We start from the raw sequence: 22694 nt of genomic DNA, 5'->3' as shown, positions 1-22694 counted from the left end.
ATCATTGAATGAAAGGTTTGAAATATTTTTCAAGTTTTAGATTTTTCTTTTAGAAGGTATATTCAACACAAACCTTATGTGGTCATCAATAAAAGTTATGAACCATTTACTACCTAAAATATTAGTTACCCTAAACGGTCCCTAAATATCACTATGGATAATGGAAAAAGGCCTCAATGATTTATATGGTTGTGGGAGGAAAGGAACTCAAGTATGTTTGGCAATTTGATAAATTTTTAAAAGTTGTGAGGATGGAGGTTTGTGGATTTTTACTGGGGTGTATGGCCCAATGTGTAGGAGGAATAGAGAATGTTTATGGGAGGAGCTTGGGGCAATTAGGGGGTTATGAACTGATCCTTGGTGTATCAGAGGTGATTTCAATGTGATAAGGTTTCCTAGGGAGCGCAGTTGGGGAGGTGGTCTTTCATCAATCATGAGGAGATTTTTGAAGGTTATAGAGGATCTAAAGTTGAAAGATATCTCCTTGTAAGGGGGGGCCTTCACCTAGAGTGGTGGGTTAAATAACCAGTCTCAGTCTAGACTTGATTGATTTTTGTTGTTTGAAGATTAGAATAAGCTCTTTTTTTTTTTTTTAATAGGAAACGACAAAGGGATATATTGATAAAAAGGAAGTATAAGAGAAAGATGAGGAATCCTCCCACCAAAGAAAAACAAAACTACAAGGAATCAAATACAAGAAAATACAAAGTAAAAACAAGCAAACTCTCTAGGTTAGACCAACCCATTGGAATTACACACCGCTAACCAATCAAGTTGTAATACGTTAAGGGGAATCCCCCTAAAAACCTTGGAACAAAAAGCCCAAAGAGAAGCAAGGAAATGAATAGAATCCCAAAGGTTCTCTAAATTCCTTACTTTATCCTAAAAAATCCTTGCATTTCTTTCCCGCAGCTTGCCATAAAACAATCCCTCTCTTAGAAAATCCAAAACTGTTAAAATTGGTAGACAGCATGTCAGAGATGCTCCTCGGGAGGACCCAATCCGTCTTGGCTAACTGAAATAATCTGTGCCACAATCCCATTGTCAAAGAGCAATGGAGAAAAAGATGATCTACTGAATCTCCATACTTCATGCACAACTTACAAATGTCAGGACTAAGTGCTTTGTAGGGTCTTCTCGACTGTAGCAAGTCATTAGTATTTACTTTCTTGTGTGCCACTAACCGGACAAAGGACTTGACTTTGAAAGGGACTTAAGAATTCCAAACAAACTTAGTAAGGAAAACTAGAGGAAAACCAGAAAATTGGGATAAGGCAAGAAAGAAAGATTTGACTGTAAAAAGTCTTGAAGGAGATAAAGACCAGGATCTCATATCTGAAACCGAAGGTGATAAATGTAGATAATCAAGAGACCGCATGAGGCCTTCTAAATCTTTTATCTCAAAATCGAAAAGGTTACGATGAAAGTTAGAGTTCCAAGAGAAGGAGCGAGTAGAGCCGAAAATTGAAGAAATATGAATATTTTTATCCATGACTACTCTAAATAGTTTTGGATATTGGACTCCCAAAGGTTGGTCCCCCCACCACAAGTCTTCCCAGAACCAAATTCTTTCCCCATCTCCTACCACAAACCGAGTAAACTTGGAAAACTCTTGGGAGACTTGTGCAATAGCCTTCCAAGGACAACGATGTGACCATCTGACTGTAGTGTTGGCATCCCAACCATTAGAGTGTGATCCATAAATGCTTAAAATAACCTGATGCCACAGAGCTGAACCCTCCTTAAGGTACCTCCACAACCATTTCCCTAAGAGACCGAAATTCCTTATAGAAATTTTCCCAAATCCCAATCCCTCTTTTGCCTTCGGATTACACACTACATTCCAGCTAACCAGATGATCTCTTTTGCCTTCCCCAACCCTTGACCATAAAAAATCTCTTTGCAATCTCTCAATTTTTGCTGCCACTAAGGCGGGAATCTTAAACAAGGAGAGGAAGTAACAAGGCATATGGGTGAGGCAAGATCGAATGAGAGTTATCCTGCCTCCAAAAGATAAATACGTCTTTTGCCACCCATCTAATCTTCTCGAGATCCTCTCAATCACTAGATCCCAAAAGCCACGAGCCTTGGGATTCCCTCCCAGAGGAAGACCCAAGTAAAGTATAGGCCAACCAGAAGCCTTGCAATCAAGCAACTTGGCCAACCTAGAAAGATGATTTTGTTTAAGATTAATGCCATAAATATTACTTTTGTCAAGGTTAACCTTTAACCCAGAAATATGCCCAAACACTAGCAAAACACTCTTAAGGGTCAGCATATCCTCCTCTCGAGTGTTAGAAAAGAAAATGGTATCATCTACAAATTGCAAATGGGACACCCTTGTTCTGTTCCTACCCACCCTGAAACCCTCCATGACATTTCTTTCTTCTGCTCTTAATAACATCCTGCTCAATACATCTGCGACTAAAGTGAACAAAAAATGGGATAAAGGGTCTCCTTGTCTTAAACCTCTAGATGCCTTGACCCACCCTTTAGCGTTTCCATTCACTAGGACTACAAAAGATACCGTGGACAAACAGCCTCTCATCCGTTTCCTCCATCTAGGACTAAACCCCTTCTTCTCCAACACATAATCCAAAAAATCCCTACTCACATGGTCGTAAGCCTTTTCAAAGTGAATTTTGAAGACAACTCCTTCCTCTCCTGATCATCTTTTCTCATCCACTATCTCATTGGCTATGAGAACTGCATTCAAAATTTGTCTCCCTTGAACAAAAGCGCCTTGCGTAGAATGGATAGTTTCGTGAAGTACCCCTCTTAGACGCCCTGATAGCACTTTGGTTATTATCTTGTAAAAACTAGTGATCAAGCTAATAGGTCTATAGTTTGAGATTTTCTTTGACATGCTTTTTTTGGGTAACAGAACTATGAAGGAAGCATTAGTGCTTTGATTGATAATCCCGTTCCTGTGAAACTCTGCAAACATTCTCACTAGATCCTCCTTGATCACATCCCAACAATCTTGAAACACTGCAATGGTAAAGCCATCAGGCCCCGGTGCCTTATCCCTATCCAACTGAAAAATGGCCTTAGAAATCTCTTCTTTAGTAAAAGGGGAGTCCAACCTAAACGCACTCTCTCTAGATATAGGAGATCAATCTAAGCCTTCAACTCTCCAAAAGGGCTCGAGTAGAGCTTTTCAAAATACCTTAAGATCTCCTCTTTGATGCTCTCTAAATTATTCAACACTAGGCCCTCTTTCATTCTCCAACACCTTGATATATTTCCTATTTCGCCTACCATTAGCCACTTTATGATAAAACTTTTGAGTTACAATCCCCTTAACTCATTTCACCCTAGCTTTTTGTCTCCAATGATTTCTTCCCTCAATATCAATTCCTTTAACTCCCTTTTTCTTAAAGCTCTCTGAACTTAAAGTTTAGAGGTGAGACCCCTTTCTTGCTCCATGGTATCAAAGTTAGCTAATTCGAACATGATACTTTTTTCTCTTTCGTTTAGCTCTCCAAAAGAAGCCTTATTCCACTCTTTCAATTTGGCCTTAACAAATTGTAATTTCCTCATGAACTTGTGACCTTTCCACCCATTTCCTTGAAAATCTCTCGACCAACTTCTAAAGCTCTCCTTAAAACTAGGATGTTGCAACCACATATTCTCAAACCTAAAAAGTGTTGGGCCCTACTGGAACGGATTGGTTTCCAAGACTATCGGCCAATGATCCGATGTCCATCTAGGAAAAACTTCTTGAAGGCTTTGAGGAAATAATTGTTCCCACTCATTTGAGTAAAGAAATCGATCTAATCTCTTGCATACGGGAGACTCTTGCATGTTTGACCAAGTGAATGGTGAGCTCCGCAAAGGTGGATCTATCAATTCACATTCTCTTATAAAATCATCAAAGTCCTTCATGCTTGGGGTTAAACTAGAACCTCCCAATTTTTTTAAACTTCTCCTTATGACATTGAAATTGCCGCCTACACACCAAAATGGGAAAGAAAGTCCAAAAATGTCTGAAAGCTCCACCCAGAAATCCTTCCTAAGTACTGTGCTGTTTGGGCCATAAACTGTAGATAACCATAACGGTCCACATCCATCCAATACGAACTTGACTAAGACCGAAAAGGAACCTATTACCACCTCCTCATTATGCAGTTTTTTAGAGTCCCAAATAATCAAAATCCCCCTCGAAGCCCCGCACGCCGGAAGGGCTGCCCAATCCTTATTTCTGATTGTCCAAACACTACCCACCAACCTTCTGTCACACTCCGCCTTTTTTGTTTCTTGAATCATCACAACATCCGACTTTTCTGACCTCAAAAAATCTTTGACCATCCTTTGCTTTTTCCTTGAACCCAAACCTCTGGTATTCCAACTAATTATCTTCATGGAAAAAACTCACAAACCCTAATCCTCCAATCTAGTTCCAACAAGTCTCACAAACCTGTGGAGCATTTGCTCTTCCTCCTAGAATATACCTTAATATCTAGAGATTTTAAAACCTCACGCACTTTAGCCATTTTCTTGGGGGACAAGCCTTTTATTTGGAACTCATCCGATGGGAAGCCCGCAGTAACACCCTGACTAACTGTAACTAGGTTGGAGACCTTATTAGGCAAAATGGGTTTAGACAAAATTGGGTTAACACTCTCGGTCATCTGGTATGGATACGCAGGCTGGATCTCCTCCACTACAAGATTAGGGATGCCAACAGAAATTTGACCTACAGTACCAACGTCGTCTTTTTTGGAAAAAAATTCAGAGGTTACTCGATTTTTCATAGGAAACTAAGACTAAAAAGCTGAACTGGGAAGATTGGGAACAAAAGGACTCAGAAAAGAAGAAGCCAAATCACAAGAAGGGGGTAGAGAAGACGAGGGTGACTGAGTAGGTGAAGATGAGATTACCTCCAAATTTTCCGCTACCAATAATCCATAGTTCCCCTTAAAGTTAAGCCCTTTACCTTTGATTTCTGGCATAGAGGGCAAAACCGTGACTACTGAGCCACGAAGGTCGGACCCCACTCAGCCCAAAAATCCTTCTTTGTCTTCGTCAAAGGAAAGTTTGCTCATAGCCACTTCATCTCTTGACAACGAAGCCCCTTCCCCCAAACATCTCTTATGAAACCTTGGTGATTGACCAGAAATGAGAGGACTCGCACTAGATCCTCGTTTCGCTTGAGATCCGGCCCTGAAAGCCTCTTCCTTTGGAAACTCTTCGCTGTTTGCCAGATTTTTCCTGTGCAATAGAGGCTCGCTGCGACACCGAAGACCTTGTCGGCGATCAGAGCTTGGAGGTAAAAGGGTAGTCCACAGCTTCTTTGAACCAAACTTCACTTCCTTCTTTGCGGAGATACTCGACTGAACCTCAGGAAATACAAATGTTGCTTTCCCCTTTCCCACTGCAGAAGAATCTTCTTCCCTTCGTAACGAAACCTCTGTCTCATCTGGCTTCTTTCCTCCTAAGCTTAGGCCCAACCCTATGGGCCTTTTATGTTACAACCCACTTTTGCAATTATTGGACCAAGCTTAGACAAAGACTGGCCCTTCCTCTCATAGGCCCGACAGCCCTCATCAGCGTAGACCTCATCCCCACCGACCCTAACTCCTCCCTCCTCCTTAGTCCCAACTGGCCCATCGTCCATTTTTTTTTTAATTCAAACTGGGCATCGATGGGGGTAGGAACCAATTGTTCCCCACATCCTGACCTCTCTTACCACGTGTCCCCATTGGAAAAACAACAGCCATACCCCTTTCTCCTCCCTTTCTCATTCTGCCATCTTCCCCAACACGGCATCTTCCCCCAGTCGTTGATCTGACTCTCTCCCCCCGCCTTCCTCCACCCATCCCCGAGTGAGATGCAAAAGCCTCCCAAGTCGACTCACCCATTACGCTGCCTCTCCGAACGTTTTCATCTCCTACCACTACGACAAAAATTGTAAACACCCAATCCCCGTCTGTCACCTCGATCAAAGATGGAAGGACTGACCTATCCTTCATTGCAATTCTTACCCTCGCCTTGCTAAGATCAAACAATTTCAACGTTCACCAATCTATTTCAGTCACCGTCCCCCACTGCTCCACAATTTTCTTCAGGTCTACCTCAGACCATAGATGAAATGGCAACCCCTGTAATTCGATCTAGCCTCCTCTGAACTTCCTCTCTATTTCCGAATTTTCCTTCGGCGACCACCTTCTCAACTGGACTATATTCCTTCCCTCGACCCTAAGATTCCTTAAATCCTAAAGAAAGAGAGCTTCCTGTTTCAACAAAAAATACTCCTTTTTCACCTGAGATTGGTACAACTGTTGCTACTTCTTTCTTCCCTAAGCTTCTCGCTACCGCTCGGCCAACCTCAACCCATTTAACGCTATCAGCATTGCATTCACACACCATGGCTCGTGCCCACCTCTCGACAGGAACAAAACCACCTTCTCTTGGTCCTTCACCACTGACTATATTCACGAAAGACCGGTACAGAGGACCCATGTGATTGTGGATAAACCTTTCCCCTTTGTATTGTCTTCATTTTTCAACTACATTCAAAGGGGGGACCACCAGCAATGAAGACAACGCGCTTTTAAGATTCTCCCATCCTCTGCTCTTCTCGCCCACAAGAATAACCAGAAAAGAAGATTTTCTATTGGTAGCGAACTCTGAGATCCTTATAAACCTTCCGTGGTTGTTGAAGCCAACTTCCATCAAATGAACACAAAATTTTTCCCTGAACTTTCTGTTGAACCCCAAGCGACTCTTCATTCCGATGGCTTTCGTCAAATGTTCGATCATCCACCCGACTGCATCCTTTTCAAAACCTAAGACAAAAACAAAGCCTCTACTGTGCTCTGTAATTGAGCACCAATTTCCTCCGTGCTCACCTTCCAACCTAACCAAAAAGGTTTTCCTCTCCACAAAGACCTTCAACGTCCTTACCATATTATCTCTTAAAGCTAATAGCCTTATCCTTTTGTTGGAGATTTTAACAGTGGGAAGAACTTGATGTTCAAAAAGGATCATTAGATAGTCCCTGAGGCCTGGCTGAGTGGCAAGGGGTTGGGTAGGGATTTGGGAGGTTTTCTCTTCAATGGAGCCTTTCAGTGTGTTTTACCTAGACCCATATTTGACCACTTTCCCATTCTTCTAGATGGGGGAGGCTTGAGGAAGGGACCTTCTTTGTTCAGATTCGAGAATATGTGGCTAGAGGAGGAGGGCTTTGATGTTATTGGCTTTATAGTTTTGTTTTGGCTACTAAACTAAAAGCTTGAAAAGCAATGCTAAAAGTCTAGAATAAAGAAGTGTTTTGTGTTATTGAAGCTAAAAAGGGAGTGACCATCAACCAAGTGGCTTTTTGGGATGTGACAGAGAGGTTTACTGCCCTATCTCTGGAAGAAGTTAAAGCCAGAAATGTGGCAAGGGAGGAGTATAAAAAATGGGTTCTTAGGGAGGAAATTTCTTGGTGGTAGAAATTAAGAGAAGTGTGGTTCAAGAAGGGAGACAGTAACACTGGTTTTTTCCATAAGATGGGGAATGCCCATAGAAGGAGAAACTGGTTAGCCAAGGTTAAAGTGAATGGAAGATGGCTCATGGAGGAGAATGAAATTAGAGACAGTGTAGTTGGGGCTTTCGAGAATCTTTTGATCAAAGAAGGGGATTGGAGACCCGACATCGGAGGCTTGTCTTTTGAGATACTAGGAGGTTGTGAGGCTACAAGGCTGGAGCTACCATTTTCAGAAGAGGTGTTTGCTGCTCTCTCAAACCTAGGAAAGGAGAAAGCACCAAGTCCAGATGGGCACACTGACATTTTGGCTTTTTAGTTGGAAGTTTGTGAAAAAAGAGGTGATGGGTTTTTTCAGTGATTTCCATGAGGTGAAATATTTGTCAAGGCCTTGAATGCTACTTTTTTGGTTCTAATTCCAAAGAAAGGTGGTGCCAAAGACTTTAGGGATTTTAGGTCAATTAGCCTAGTGGACAACCTCTATAAGCTTTTGGCTAAAGTTTTAGCCAATAGATTTAAGAAGGTATTGGGCAAAGTGACCTCTGAGTCCCAAAATGCCTTTATAGGAGGTAGACAAATTTTGGATGCAGCTTTGATTGCCTAATGAGGCTGTTGATTTAAGCCTAAAATGTGGTGAATGTGGTGTTCTTTGTAAGCTTGACATCGAGAAGGCATAAGATTATCTAAATTGGAAGTTCTTGTTGGTGGTGTTAAGGAAAATGGGCTTTGGGGAGAAGTGGGTTTAGTGGATTTTTTGGTTTTTGTTAATGAAACTCCATTTGGTTTTTTCCATAGTACTAGGGGGTTGAGACAGGGGGATCCTTTCTTCCCTTATTTATTTGTGATTGCTATGGAGGTTTTCTTTTGAAGAGGGCGATGAATGGTGGCTACCTTTCCGAGTGGTGGGTGAAGGGTAGGAGAGGGAATGAGATTCAAATCTCCCACTTATTGCTTGCTGATGACAATGTAGTTGCATATGTGAGGCATCCCACTTATGGAATGGGATTCAGATCTCCCTCTCATGTTCTATGAGGTATCATAGGACCAAATGGCTTACCTGAGTTGGTTGCTTATGTGGTTCGAGGCAATTTCTGGGTTGAGAATTAACTTAGACAAAAGTGAGTTAATCCTTGTGGGGAAGGTGAACAATGTAGAAGACTTAGTTTTGGAGTTGGCTTGCAAGATGGGCGGTCTTCCCTCTTTTTACTTAGGTCTTCCTTTAGGGGCCACTTTTAAATCTATGGCAGTTTGGGATGGAGTGGAAGAGGGGTTTTGCAAAAGGTTAGCCATGAGGAAAAGATAATACATCTCAAAAGGAGGGAGACTCACTTTGATTCAAAGTACTCTCTCTAGCATGCTTATTTATTTTTTGTCTCTTTTTTGCATGCTAAGGCAGGTTAGATTGAGACTGCAGAAGATTCAGAGGGATTTTCTTTGGGGTGGTGGGGCTCTTGTGCAGAAACCCCATTTAGTTAGATGGAAATCAGTCTGCTCGGAGAGAAGGAAGGGGGGTTTGGTTGTGTCATTCAACAATGAACAAAGCTTTTCTGTTTAAGTGGAGTTAGCGCTTTACCAATGAAAGTAGGGCTCTTTGGAAGCAAGTCATCATCCAGAAGTTTAGTGAGGATGATGGGGGGTGGTGTTCCTAGGAGGTGGGAGATAGGTATGGTGTTGGCCTTTGGAAAATCATAAGAAAGAAGTGGGATCTTTTGAGTAGCAGAATATTCTTCTCTATGGGAAATGGTCAGAGGGTAAAATTCTAGGAGGACAAGTGGTGTGAAGATGAGCCACTTTGTGTTTACTTTCCCTTCCTTAGTTGCCTTAGCCACTTCCAAGGATGTGTGGGTAGTAGATGTTTGGAACTTTGAAGGCGAAAGGGGTGGGTGGGCTATTTGCTTCTCTAGGTCGTTTAACGATTGGGAGGTGGAAAGAGTGGAATGCTTTTTGTTGAAGATTCAAGCAAAGAGGGTTTATAGGGATGAGGAAGATAGGATGCTTTGGATGCCTTTGAGATGTGGGAAATTTTCGGTTAAATCCCTATACTCTATTTTGGAGCTTGAAGATCCTACTTTGTTCCTGCGGAGTATCATTTGGAGATCTTGTGCACCACCTAAGGTGGCTTTTTTCTCGTGGGAAACAACTTGGGGGAAAGCCCTGACTTTGGATTAGGTTAAGAGAGGGGGTTCTCTTTAGCAAATAGATGTTTCCTTTGCCACATTGAAGAAGTGTTGAGAGAGAGAGAAAGAAGAAAGACCTTGATTCTCATTAATGTAATGATCTACTTACAATTGAGAAATATATATATATATACAAGGCTAAGAGTCCTACAAGGCTAAGAGTCCTAACTACCATACATGTGTCCTACCATATATGTGTCCTATATTAACAAGGAAAGGTTATACACTATAAATACATTATATTCAACACTCCCCCTCAAGCTGGAGCATATACGTCATATGCACCAGCTTGTTACAAATATATTTAATCCTAGGACCTCTGAGAGATTTAGTGAAGATGTCAGCTAGTTGATCATTTGAATTAACAAAACTTGTAGCAACACATCCTGATGCGATCTTCTCTCTAATGAAATGACAGTCAACTTCAATATGTTTGGTCCTTTCATGAAAGACTGGATTGGATGCAATATGTAATGCGGCCTGGTTATCACATATGAGTTTCATCTGTTCATCCTTTCCAAATCTCAACTCTCGAAGAAGATGTCTCAACCATATGAGTTCACATGTTGCCAAAGCCATAGCTCGATACTCGGCTTCAGCGCTAGATCTGACACTACATCTTGTTTTCTTACTCTTCCAAGATATTAGATTACCTCCAATAAAAACACAGTACCCTGAAGTGGAACGTCTATCTGTGGGTGAGCCAGCCCAATCTGCATCTGTGTAACCAACAACCTGAGTATGACCTCTATTCTCGTACAACACACCTTGGCCTGGTGTACTTTTGATATATCGAAGAATCCGGATTACAGCATCCCAATGGCTAATCACATGGTGACTGTAGGAATTGACTAACAACACTCACAGGAAAAGAAATGTCTAGACGAGTAATGGTGAGATAGTTCAATTTACCTACAAGCCGTCGATATCTCCCGGGGTCTCCTAAAGGCTCCCCTGTCCTGGTACAAGTTTGACATTCGGATTCCATAGTGTGTCTAACCGGTTTACAGTCTAACATACCGGTTTCTTTCCAGGATGTCTAAAGCATACTTCCTTTGGGAAAGGACCACAGCAGAAACTGGATTGAGCTATCTCAATTCCCAAGAAATACTTGAGTTTCCCCAAGTCTTTGGTCTGAAAGTGGGTAAAAAGGTGTTGCTTAGTTTCTGAATACCATCCTGATCACTGCCTGTAATGACAATGTCGTCCACATAAACAACCAGTATAAATACACTGTCCCAAAGAGTTATGATGATAGAAAACTGAATGGTCTGCTGTACTGCGAAGCATGCCAAACTCTTGAACAACAGAACTAAAACGGCCAAACCATGCTCGAGGAGATTGTTTCAAGCCATATAGAGAACGGCGTAACTGCATACTAAACCAGACTCCCCCTGAGCAACAAAACCAGGAGGTTGCTCCATATAAACTCCTCGGCAAGATCACCATGAAGGAAGGCATTTTTAATATCCAATTGATAAAGAGGCCAAGAACACATGGCAGCCATGGAGAGAAGCAGACGGACAGAAGCAATCTTGGCACAGGAGAGAATGTGTCACCATAATCAGAACCATAAACTTGAGTATAGCCTTTAGCAACTAAGCGGGCCTTAAGGCGATCAACCTGACCATCAGGACCAACCTTAACTGCGTAGACCCAACGACAGCCAACGGTAGATTTACCCGAGGGTAAAACAACAAGATCCCAAGTGCATTAGAGTGCAGAGCAGGCATTTCATCCACCATTGCATGTCGCCAGCCTGGATGGGAAAGAGCTTCATGGGTGCTCTTTGGAAGAGAACAGAGGATATAGCAGAAACAAAAGCAGAATAGGGTGAAGATAATCGATGATAACTCAAAAAATTGTAAATAGGATGAGGATTACGAGTAGAGCGAGTACCTTTCTGAACAGCAATGGGTAAGTCATTAGGAGAAGGCAGAGCCGAGGTAGGTGAAGCCGAAGGGATAGGAAGTGAGTCAGCAGGTGCCTCAACAAAAGGGAGAGGAGCAACGACACGAGTGCGACGATGATAACCTGAAGTGGTCGAGGGAGGCATAGCATCAGGTGGGGAGACAATGGGAATAGGCAAGACTTCAGAAACAGGAAGAGACTCAGAAGTGGTGGAAAAGATGGTGAGTCCTCAAAGAAGGTGACATCAGCGGAGATAAAGTATCGATGAGTCTCAAGGGAATAACAACGATAACCCTTCTGAAGTCTGGAGTATCCCAAGAAGAGACACTTCATGGCTTTGGCGGAAAAGCTTGTCCTGTCCAGGAGTGAGAATATGAACAAAGCAAGTACAACCAAAGACACGAGGAGGAAGGAAATAAAGTGGTTGGTCAGGGAAGAGAAGGGAGTGAGGAATCTGATCATGTAAGACAGAGGAGGGCATACGATTAATCAATAACAAGCGGTAAGAACAGCGTCCCCCAAAATGAAAAGGAACATTACTGTGGCGGAGGAGAGTACGAGCTGTCTCAACAAGATGTCGATTCTTTGCGTTCAGCTACCCATTTTGTTGAGGAGTATGAGCACAAGAAGACTGATGAAGAATCCCATGATGAGACATAAACGAAGTAAATGGTGCTGAAAAATATTCCCTGGCATTGTCACTGGCGTAACACACGAATAGAAATATTGAACTGGGTTTGGATTTCAGCATAAAATTTCTGGAAAATAGAGAATAACTCAGCTCGATTTTTCATTAAAAATAACCAAGTACATCGAGAATAGTCATCAATGAAAGTGACAAAATACTGAAATCTTAAAGTAGACGCAGTCCGACAAGGACCCCAAACATCAGTGTGGACAAGCTCAAAAGGAGACTTTGCCCGATTATTCAAACGCTTTGGGAACGAGACACGAGTATGTTTCCTAAGCTGACATGACTCACACGGAAGTGACGATAAAGTGGAAAAACGAGAGACCATCTTCTGGAACTTGGAGAGACTAGGGTGGCCCAGACGATTGTGAATGAGGAGAGGAGCATCAGTGGAAATGCAAACTGCAGGAGATGAATCCGAGGTGAGGTGATAGAGGCCTTGAGACTCACGTCCTATGCCAATCGTCTTCCCCGTACTCCGGTCCTGCAAGGTCACAAATTTATCAGAAAAGGTAATAGAGCAATTAAGAGTACGAGTGATTTTGCTGATGGAAATAAGATTAAAAGGACATTCAGGAGTATAAAGGACAGAAGTGAGAGGTAGAGAAGGTAGAGGAAGGGCCAAACCAATACCTTTAGCCACAGTTTGAGAACCATTAGCTAAGGTAACAGTAGGTAAAGCAGAGGTAGTAATAATAGAGGAGAAAAGATCCTTATTACCAGATAAGTGATCAGAAGCTCCAGAATCTAGAATCCAGGGTCCAAGAGAAGATGTGTGGGTAAGGCAGGCAGAGGCATTACCAGGCTGGGCAACAGAGGCAACAGAAGCCTGAGATGCGGAAGAGCTCGGAGGCTGAGGGAGCGGAGAATCAGAGGACTGGGCCACATGGGCAGTGCGAGGAGGTCGTCCATATAACTGATAGCAACGATCGCGAGTGTGGCCAAGTTTATTGCAATAGGTGCAATGAGGATGTTGACCTCTACCTCGGGTACCACTGCGGCCTCCTCGAGAGCTAGTTTGAGAAACTAACACAGAAGAATCTGAAGTACTATCAGATGGCAAAGTCTGAGTGGAGGAGATACGGAGGAGGCGAGCAAACACATCATCCAAGGACGGAATTGATGAACTACCAAGAATCTGATCGCGGACAGGCTCAAGATCCGGACGGAGGCCAATAAGAGTAAGAACCATGAAGAACTGGTCAAGCTGTGTTTGTTGAGCCCCAACATCAGGAGTAAGAGGCATCACAGTCAAGAACTCCTCCTTAAGAGAGGCAATCTGGCCAATATAAGTAGATAGATCCAAGTCCTGTTGGCTGAGATGGACAATAGCAGAAGCCACCTTATACAGACGCTGGATATCATTCGTATATAATCCTTTAGCCTGAGTCCAAAATTTAAAACAAGTTTTGTAGGCTCGAAGATGAAGAAGAATCTTGGGATCAACCGATTGCCATAATACACTACATAACTGTGCATCTATCTTCCTCCACTGTACGCGGTCAACCTCAGGGATATCTGCCTCCTGTGTAATCAAGTGATCCTCATATCCTTGACCCATAAACCAAAGTTCAACAGAGGCAGACCAGGAAAGATAATTGTCACTGCCAACCAATTTCTCCGAAGTAATCATAGGAGAGCCAGATATAACAGCGGAAAAAATGGAATTTTTAGTAGTCATATCTACTTATCTGGAGAATGAAGTATGTTTGGATCGAAGAGAGCCCTAATACGGCTTCAGATTGCGGCGTGGCACCACCGAAAAAGGGAGACGGCCTCAGATCGCGGCGTGGTACCACCAGAAAGGTAGAAGAACACTTCCCAAGGCACGTGCAGGGATTGGAGTGGAGAAAAAGTAGTCGGAGCTTCGCCGGAAAGACTGTTTGGAGGGCCGACGGAGACAAAAATCCCCAAAAGAGGTATGTGCAGGGCTCGGATGGGAGAACCAGGGAGGTAGGGAGGCTGGTCGGCATCAGGCGAAGCTGGAGGAGGAGGCGCGTCGCCGGAAAAGGCTCACGCGCCGGTGCGTGAGATGCAGCCGCCGGCCGGAAAATTGCGCGTGGGCGGCGCGTGGAGGCTCTTTTGGTGCTGGTGCCTTCACAAAAGTTGGAGATCTCCTCCAGGCGCTCCTTCTGGTATGGTCGGTGTCGGAAAAATACGTCGCCGGAAAAGTTCGCCGGCGGTGAGTGGTTTCTGTCGACGATCCGAATGTTCGGAAAGTATTGGGAGATGGGGAAGGTGACCGGAATGAAACACGGTCACCGGAAGGTTTCCCGGAGTTGATGACACGGGAAACAGGAAAGAATTAGGTTTTCTTTCTTGGCTCTGATACCATGTTGAGAGAGAGAGAAAGAAGAAAGACCTTGATTCTCATTAATGTAATGATCTACTTACAATTGAGAAATATATATATATATACAAGGCTAAGAGTCCTACAAGGCTAAGAGTCCTAACTACCATACATGTGTCCTATATTAACAAGGAAAGGTTATACACTATAAATACATTATATTCAACAAGAAGAAATTGTTGATCACATTCTTCTTCACTGTTACAAGACATGGGTTCTTTGGCAGCAGCTTTTTTCTCTCTTTGGTGTTTCTTGGTTCCTCTTCTCTTCGGTTAAGCAGACACTCCTTGGGTGGCATGGGTCCTTTGTGGGTAAAACTCATAAAAAGTCTTGAATGGCAGCCTTGTTATGTATTTTTTTGACAATTTGAAAATAAAGGAATATGATAGTGTTTGATAATGCGGAACTGTCGGTCCAAAGGATGAAAAATTCTTTTGTTTATAATTTGTGGTCTTAGTCTAGGGTGTATGTGGATATGAACCCTATTTCTCTTGTTAGCTTTATTGATTGGCTTGGTTCTAAGTGAGGGCAAGTGATGTTTTATGTTTCTCTCCCTCTCCCTTTTGGGTGAGCCTTTAGGAGGCCGGTGTATACTTCTTGTATACTTTGGGAATTTGTTTTGACGTTTCCTTTTTTTTAATATATACACTCTCTTACTTATCAAATAAAATAAAATAAATAAAGCAATACTTCAGCAAACACTTCATCAAGAGGCGACACTAGTTCCTTTCCAAGAATCCTTCCTCACACCTCATCTAGATCCTCGTTGAGACTTGCGTAAAAATCAAACATCCTTTCCTTCTCTATTAACCTTCTCTATTTTTCAATACACTCAAGGCAGCAATCGGCCTCTAAATAAATCTTACTCTTACCATAAAGCTTGAAGATCAGTGTAATATTGAGCCCCACAATGATTATCTTGTTTGGTCTCCTTCAATTTGCACCTGATTTCAAAAACCTAGGCTGAGTTTCTGAGGTTTGAATAAGTCCTCTTTACTGCATCCCACACTTTCTTTGTTGTAGGTAGAAAGTACATTTGACCGATCTTGAGCTCCTCCATTGAATTAATCAACCATGCAATAACAATGGAATCTTCTAAGTCCCAATTTTGAAAGGCTGGATCATCTTCAGATGAATTCTTTGTGGCTCCTATCAAGTGCCCTAATTTTCCTCTTCCTTTAATCACCAATTTCACAGCCTGGGGCCATTGCAATCAATTTTATCCATTCATTTTCCATCCAGGAAATTGTAAAGAGGTATTGTCTCCTCCATATAACAGGGAAGCAGACATAGTTTGAATCGTCTGTTATATAGGACCTGAAGTAGCTACTGAAGACTCGTTTCCGCGATGTCCTTTAGCCATGGCAGTCTTTTCCATGAGATTGAATCAGGCCCAGATGTGTTGCGGCTCTAATACCATGAAATCAAAGAGGAAAAATGCAACTCTTTATTCTATTTTATGAAGAATGCAAGCCTTAAATATATAGACAATCTATTTAGGAAGATAATTATGAAAAATAAAATATTCCTAAGAACCAAGAACCTAAGAAACAGAAAGCTAAAAACTAGGGTGTTACTTCTTTATTTGAAAATTAAAAAACAGATCAATACTCTAATATAATAACTGGATAATTAGCTAGAGTTTATCCAAAGTTATCTCCAATTGCGAACAAATTCTCTTTTGAAGACTCCTACATCTCTCAAATAATGAAGTTAAAGAAAATAGAAACTTTTACAAGATAAACTTCATTTCATCAAAGGTCTTTTAAATTCTACTACTCAATTTGACTCCAAATAACTCAAAATTGCAAAATTGTCCATGTACCCTTAATTAAGTCAACTTAGGTTTTCCTTGTTCCTTATTCCCTTTTTTCTTTTTTGCAAATGAGCTTTAAAGGCTAATCGCTATACGAAGGAATTTCCTAATAAAAACCTTTAATAGGGAGGATTATTACTTAGCCAACCAATCCACTACTTGGTTGGTTGGCTAAGGTATCTAGTAGAACAAATGACTCAATCACCCTAAGAAACCATGCTCCCTTAAAATTCAAGAAAGAGAATTGCTAAATTTTCTTTCACTAGAAAGCTATTGATCCCCAAGCTCTCAACTCAAAGAAGCTTTCCAATAAGGCTAGAATCTATGCCTCAATCTCAAACCTTAAACCAACATGCTTAAGAAGGCACTATTTATGTAACCCATCTTGATTACTCCACTCTTCATCTATGCTGGGTCCCTAGGGAACACACCTATCAAAGTTAAGTTTTAGGCTCTATAAAGAAGGCTCCTATACCTTTGAAACCCCAACTTGGACCCTACTGTCTCCTCCAATCTAGCAAAATCATGCCAATTGGAATGCCCTAAACTCCATAGGTACCACCCTTCAAATAGATGTAAGGAAGTAAACAATTTCCAATAGGACTCTAGGGCCTCTACCCATTCTTGAATCTCGACATTCCTCCAACTAAATAAATTGCAGATTATGGACTCCCTTTAAAATCATTGAAGGCAAAGAGCATCAAATCACTAAGGTCTTTTGGGGAAGCCCAAGAAATGTCCACCATTTGAAAATGTTTGTTCCACAAAGGTAAACACCAAAGACAATGAAGGAATAAATGATCCATTGTATTCCATCTATTTCAAAAGCTAAGTAGGGTGTTCTTATATGTAACAAGTCATTGGTATCAACCTTTTTACAAATCACCAATCAATTGAAGACTCTTAACTTTGGGAAGAACTTTAGGCTTTAAATTAAAATTAGCTTGAAGAAAGACAATAGAAGTACAATCTTAGAATGAGTAAAAACTGTTAGGACGTTGAGTCTTGTTTATATGTTGGCAATTTTATTCCAATTTATTTTTTGTCATAGAAGTCTTTTTAGATAGTGACTTACTATTCATTGAAGATCAAGGGTTGTTGTTCGTCCAATCGAGAAGTCATAGTTACATCTAAAAAGGTTTTATTTGTTGCATATAAAGGCTTATTTGAGGTATAAAAGGTTTGATATTATTTTTGAGCTTAAAATGTTTTTAAAATATTTTTTCGAAAAGCAGGGACTACTTAAGCGGTTAGAGCACTCAAGCGGTCTAAGACCACTAATAAATAGGAATGTGAAGGGTGGTTGCCACTTCCACCCCTTGTCTTAAGGAAATAGAGTCCATTCTTTTCTTTAGCATGCCCATTCATCCTCTCTGTAACCCGATCTTGAAAAACACAGTAGGTTGGATAGAAATTCACTTTATAATTCAAATCTTTAGTAACTTGATGAATAGACAAAAGATTGATAGACAATTTAGGAACATGCAACACACTTTTTAGTGGAAGAGGGGGGGAATAAAGTAACGGTTCCTTGACCTGCAACAATAATGAAAGAGCCTTTTGCGATTTTTTTTTTTTTTTTTTTTTTTCAATAGGTAAAGAGCCTTCTGCAATTTTGATTTTCTTATTGCTAGGACAAGGATTATTAGTGATAAATGACTAAGAAGAATATGTCATATGATTGGTTACTCCCGAGTCTATGACGCAAGAATCATTGTGGAGTGTGTTTGAGGCACTAAGGGCATAAGTAGGAAACTTGTCTGATTGTACAAATGAACAGGATCCATTTGTTTTTTCAAGGGAATTAAGGAGATTTCCCAGCCTCTTTATTGAATCCTTCAGTCTCCGAGCTACTTAAATTGGAATTCTCATAAGGATGACCTTCTGCATGAGTTAAGTGAGCCTGTCTTCTCTGCTGTCCACCCTTAAAACCACCATTTCGGCCTACTCCTTGGGGTTTCCCATGGAGTTTCCAACAAGTTTCTTTAGTGTGATGAGGCTTCTTATAGTAGGTGCACCATACTCCATCATGGTTGGACGACCTTGTTGACTCATTCTTAATGATCGGTTGTGCTTCCTTGTCTTGCAACATCCCTCTTGATTCCTTTATCACTTGTTTGTGTGGAAATCATGGCAAACCACCCTTCTAAGAGTTGTGATTCAAGCATGACACCTCTTCGGCTTTTTTCTCCTTAAATTATTGAGAAAACACCCTGCAATGAGGGTAGAGTTTCTTTCCCTAAAACTTGCACTCAAACTTGGTCAAACTCAACATTAAGTCTTGCAAGAAACTCAAAAATCCTTTCCCTTTCTACAAACTTTAATACCATAGTAACTTCTTTACTACACTTCATTTGAAAATTTTGATAATAGTCCAATTCTAGCCAACGTCCTTTCATGACATTATAGTATTCAGTGGTTGAAAGAGTACCTTGTTTGGTGGTTGTTATTTTTGTCTTGATTTCATAAATCAAGGTTGTATCTTGCATCTTGGAATCGGTTTGGCGAACTATTTCCCAAATCTCCCTTGTTGTTAGAAACATACAAGTCCTGCTTACTTCAGGCAACATCGAATTCCATAACCAAGACATGATTATGGAATCTTCCTCGCCCCATTTGACAAATGTAGGATCATTCTAAGTAGGCCCGATTCCCAATAAAGACTTAACTTCCCTTTTCCTTTAAAGTCTTCACCACTTGTGACCACTGTAAGTAGTTTTTGTCATTCAATCGATATGACGATTGAATATTCTGCAACCCCTTTTTTGGAGAGTTTTGTTGCACCTCTCTAGATTGGTTTTCAGTAATCACAACAATAGGGTTAACTTTGGATGTTTCAGACATTACTAAATAATGGGTAGGACTGAATAATGGACAGCTAGAAGAGATTTCTCAGAGAATCAAATTTCTCAGAAAAAAAAATTCAGCAAAAAGAGTTGTAGGATTTTGCAGAAATTTTTTTCCAAAGAGCAAGAGCTCTAATAGCATGAAGAAAAAATTGTTTTCTGCTATATTGAATAATCCTTTACAAAGGAAAAATATATATACAGATTACCTACAGCCTATTTAAGGAGAGTTTGACATCCTATCACAATCCTATCAATCCCTAAAAATCAGAGGACAACTTTACTAATTACATGCAAATTAGGAAAGTGTTACAATTGGGAAACTAATCTATTTTACCAAAATCCTTACAGCTGTATATTGATTTCTGCAAGTCAGATAATCACATAGATTCTCCAACAGGTTTATAGATACAATTAGTTTGAAAAGTTTCATGACTGGAATTAGGTTTGTAGATGCATTCTAGATGCCTGTAGCATCCAATTAGTTTTCATTGAATGACTGATGAAAGCAAATGTTAAAAAGAAACAGAAACCCTTTTTCTAATTTCTAAAGAGGAAAAAAAATGCTATTTAAAACAATTCCTTTGTTACAATTTTTAATAGGCTCCCGCTTTCATATTTCTCAGTTCATATGGGCAGAACTTGTCAACAAGCACATTTATCGGGGAGACATCATTCGCCATTCTCATTGCCATTTTGGGTCTCGTTTTATTTGCCCACCTGATTGGGAATATGCAGGTATTTCAAAGGCCTTATACTGGTTCCTGCCATATAAACTTTCTCAATGACTTCTGTTGAAGTTTAATTAAAGACATCTCTTTAGTGATCCTCTTGTGAAAGTTTCCAATGTACTTGTTTCCATATCTTCCTAAATATATGCCTTGATTCTTTTCTAGTCTAAGAACTCAAATCATATTTTATGAAATCACAATTTGCTTGTTAAAGGAGACTCTGATGTCCTGCCTATTTTATTATTATTTTTGTATGTGTTGGAACACTTCTGGACCTCCTTGGGTCATGCTGTGTTCTTGGACTGTTCCGAGTTTTATGCTCTACCATTGAGGCTGGCCTTTGGTGCAAGAGATGCTTATGGTTCTGATGAGGGGTAATCCTCGAGTGGTTGCATACAATTTAAATAAGATGGGCTAGGGCTTCACTAGTTTATGATGAGGAGCACGGGAAATTAAGGTTATGCTAATGAAAAAAATAAATAAATAAAACTGAGAAAATGAAATAGAAGAGAGAGAAAACCTTAGTCTCACATAGGCCTTCTAAGAGTTTCACCCAGAAAAATAAATATTAAAAATAATGGAGGCTCTCCATTAAAGGATGCAAAGATGAAAAAATTGTTATTATATACCATTTTGTTCCTTCGGCCTCTTTTGTATTAAATAATCTTATTTAGAAGCTTTAGAACTAATTGAACTATCTAAAAATTATGGTGACCTATTAGGACTCTTAATTCTTTCATAAAATTTCATGCTTTTAGGAAATAGTGACTTTTTAGAAATCACAAACTCAATTCTTTCATAAATTTATGTTTTTAGGAAATAGAAACTATTTTGAAATTGTAAACTTAATTCTTTCATAGAACTTTGTAGAAATTATAAGTTTTTTAAATAAAACTTTTTAGGAGATCGAAACTTTTAGAAAATAAAAACATATTTTAGAAAATAGAAACTTTTAGAAATGGATTTTTAAAAAGAAAAAAAGAAAAAGAAAATAGACACCTTAAAAAATTAGAAACTTTTAAAAAATAGATGTTTTAGAAAATGGAAATTTAAGACTATTAGAACTAATCACAAGAAGAAATTTCTGGCAAAGGAATATAGTAAATTCCAAATAGACATCTAATAATTATTGCTAACTTGTCTCCAAACAACCTGGATGAGTAAAAATTATCTAAATGCTATTTTAATATTTTTCATGAATTTTTTATTCTTGGAAAATATAAGGAAAATATCCACCAAGGAATCTTTCCATTTTTTGCTTCGCACACACACACAGGTTCTTTGGCAGGGGTTGGTGGAGAGGTCCTCTGAGACTTGAGGTTGCCTATAGTTGCAAGATATCGCTTGCTCTTCCCTTTGTCAAAAAAAGGTAGGCAAAAGAGAGATGGGAGAGAAGAATAAAAAAACACATTCTCACCCATCTTCTAAGAACAATCTCTCTATAGAAGGCAAGGAATACAATGGCTCCATGGTGAATACTATTCTCACACTTCCCATATATATATGTAGTGTCTCACCATTTACTTTCTGAAGTTGGTGAAACTTGAAGAATAGAGTTTCACGGGAATAATTTTCTTTCATTGAGATTTTTCTTTTATAGAGTTTACAGCATATACAAATCCTTCAAATCAGGAAACTAAATCATTGATTAAAAGGAAAGAATAACTCCTAACAATTACTTTTCTAAAAATACAAAGATTGACAACTAATAGCTAATTTACAGCTTTACAAAGTTATTTCTTTCCATATCAGTTTCGGTTTCCAACACTCCCCCTCAAGCTAGCTTAAAGATATCTTCCATAGCCAGCTTACCAACTAGAAAATCGAATTGTCTCTTGTGTAGTCCTTTGGTGAAGACATTAGCCACTTGTTCCTCAGTAGGGATATAGGTCATACAAACCAATCCGTTGTCTATCTTCTCTTTAATGAAATGCTTGTCCACTTCCACATGTTTGGTGCGGTCATGGAGAACCGGATTGTGAGCTACTGAAATTGCTGCCTTGTTGTCACAATACAACTTCATAAGAGATGAACCTGTCATTTTTAACTCTTACAGTAATCTTCTTATCCACATAATCTCACAAATACCATGAGCTACAGCTCTAAACTTAGCCTCAGCACTGCTTCTAGCAACCATGTTATGTTTTTTACTTCGCCACGTAACCAAGTTGCCACCTACAAATGAACAGTACCCAGAGGTGGACCTTGTATCCACTATGCTTCCAGCCCAGTCTGCATCAGTGTAGGTTTCAATTTGTAGGTGTCCTCGTGACTTAAACAGAAGACCTCTACTTGGTGTCCCCTTTAGATACCTTAGAATCCTGTAAACAGCTTCAAAATGCTCTGGTCCAGGCGCATGCATAAACTGACTAACCATACTCACTGAGAATGCGATGTCAGGGCGTGTATAGGATAGGTAAATCAATCTCCCAACAAGTCTCTGATAACGATCCCGGTCCTTCACATTCTTGGCTTTTGTAGGCTGCAGTTTTACATTCGGCTCTATAGGTGTTTCAGCAAGCTTACATCCTAACATACCTGTCTCATCAAGAACATACTTCCGTTGATTTACAAAGATACCTTCTTTGGACCTAGCAAACTCCATCCCAAGAAAGTATTTTAATGCCCCCAGGTCCTTAATCTCAAATTCCTCAGCAAGTTTCCCCTTCAGCTTCTCTAGTTCATTGCAATCATCCCCAGT

At 40.3% G+C, this 22694-nt stretch overlaps 1 protein-coding gene across 1 annotated transcript in view; it reads left to right on the top strand.

The window, feature by feature from the left end:
- LOC117925608 (cyclic nucleotide-gated ion channel 17-like) overlaps window positions 1-22694 on the top strand; it is a 65192-nt gene that overhangs the window by 33995 nt on the left and 8503 nt on the right. Inside the window, exon 5 of the mRNA XM_034844672.1 lies at window positions 19889-20000. Within this exon, the coding sequence (XP_034700563.1) occupies window positions 19889-20000 (112 nt within the window). The remainder of the gene's footprint in view (window positions 1-19888; window positions 20001-22694) is intronic.

Source organism: Vitis riparia, chromosome 11 (assembly GCF_004353265.1).
Source record: "Vitis riparia cultivar Riparia Gloire de Montpellier isolate 1030 chromosome 11, EGFV_Vit.rip_1.0, whole genome shotgun sequence".
NCBI lineage: Eukaryota > Viridiplantae > Streptophyta > Magnoliopsida > Vitales > Vitaceae > Vitis > Vitis riparia.
The sequence above is the reverse complement of the archived record's forward strand: the minus strand, read 5'-3'. Positions and strand labels throughout refer to the sequence as shown.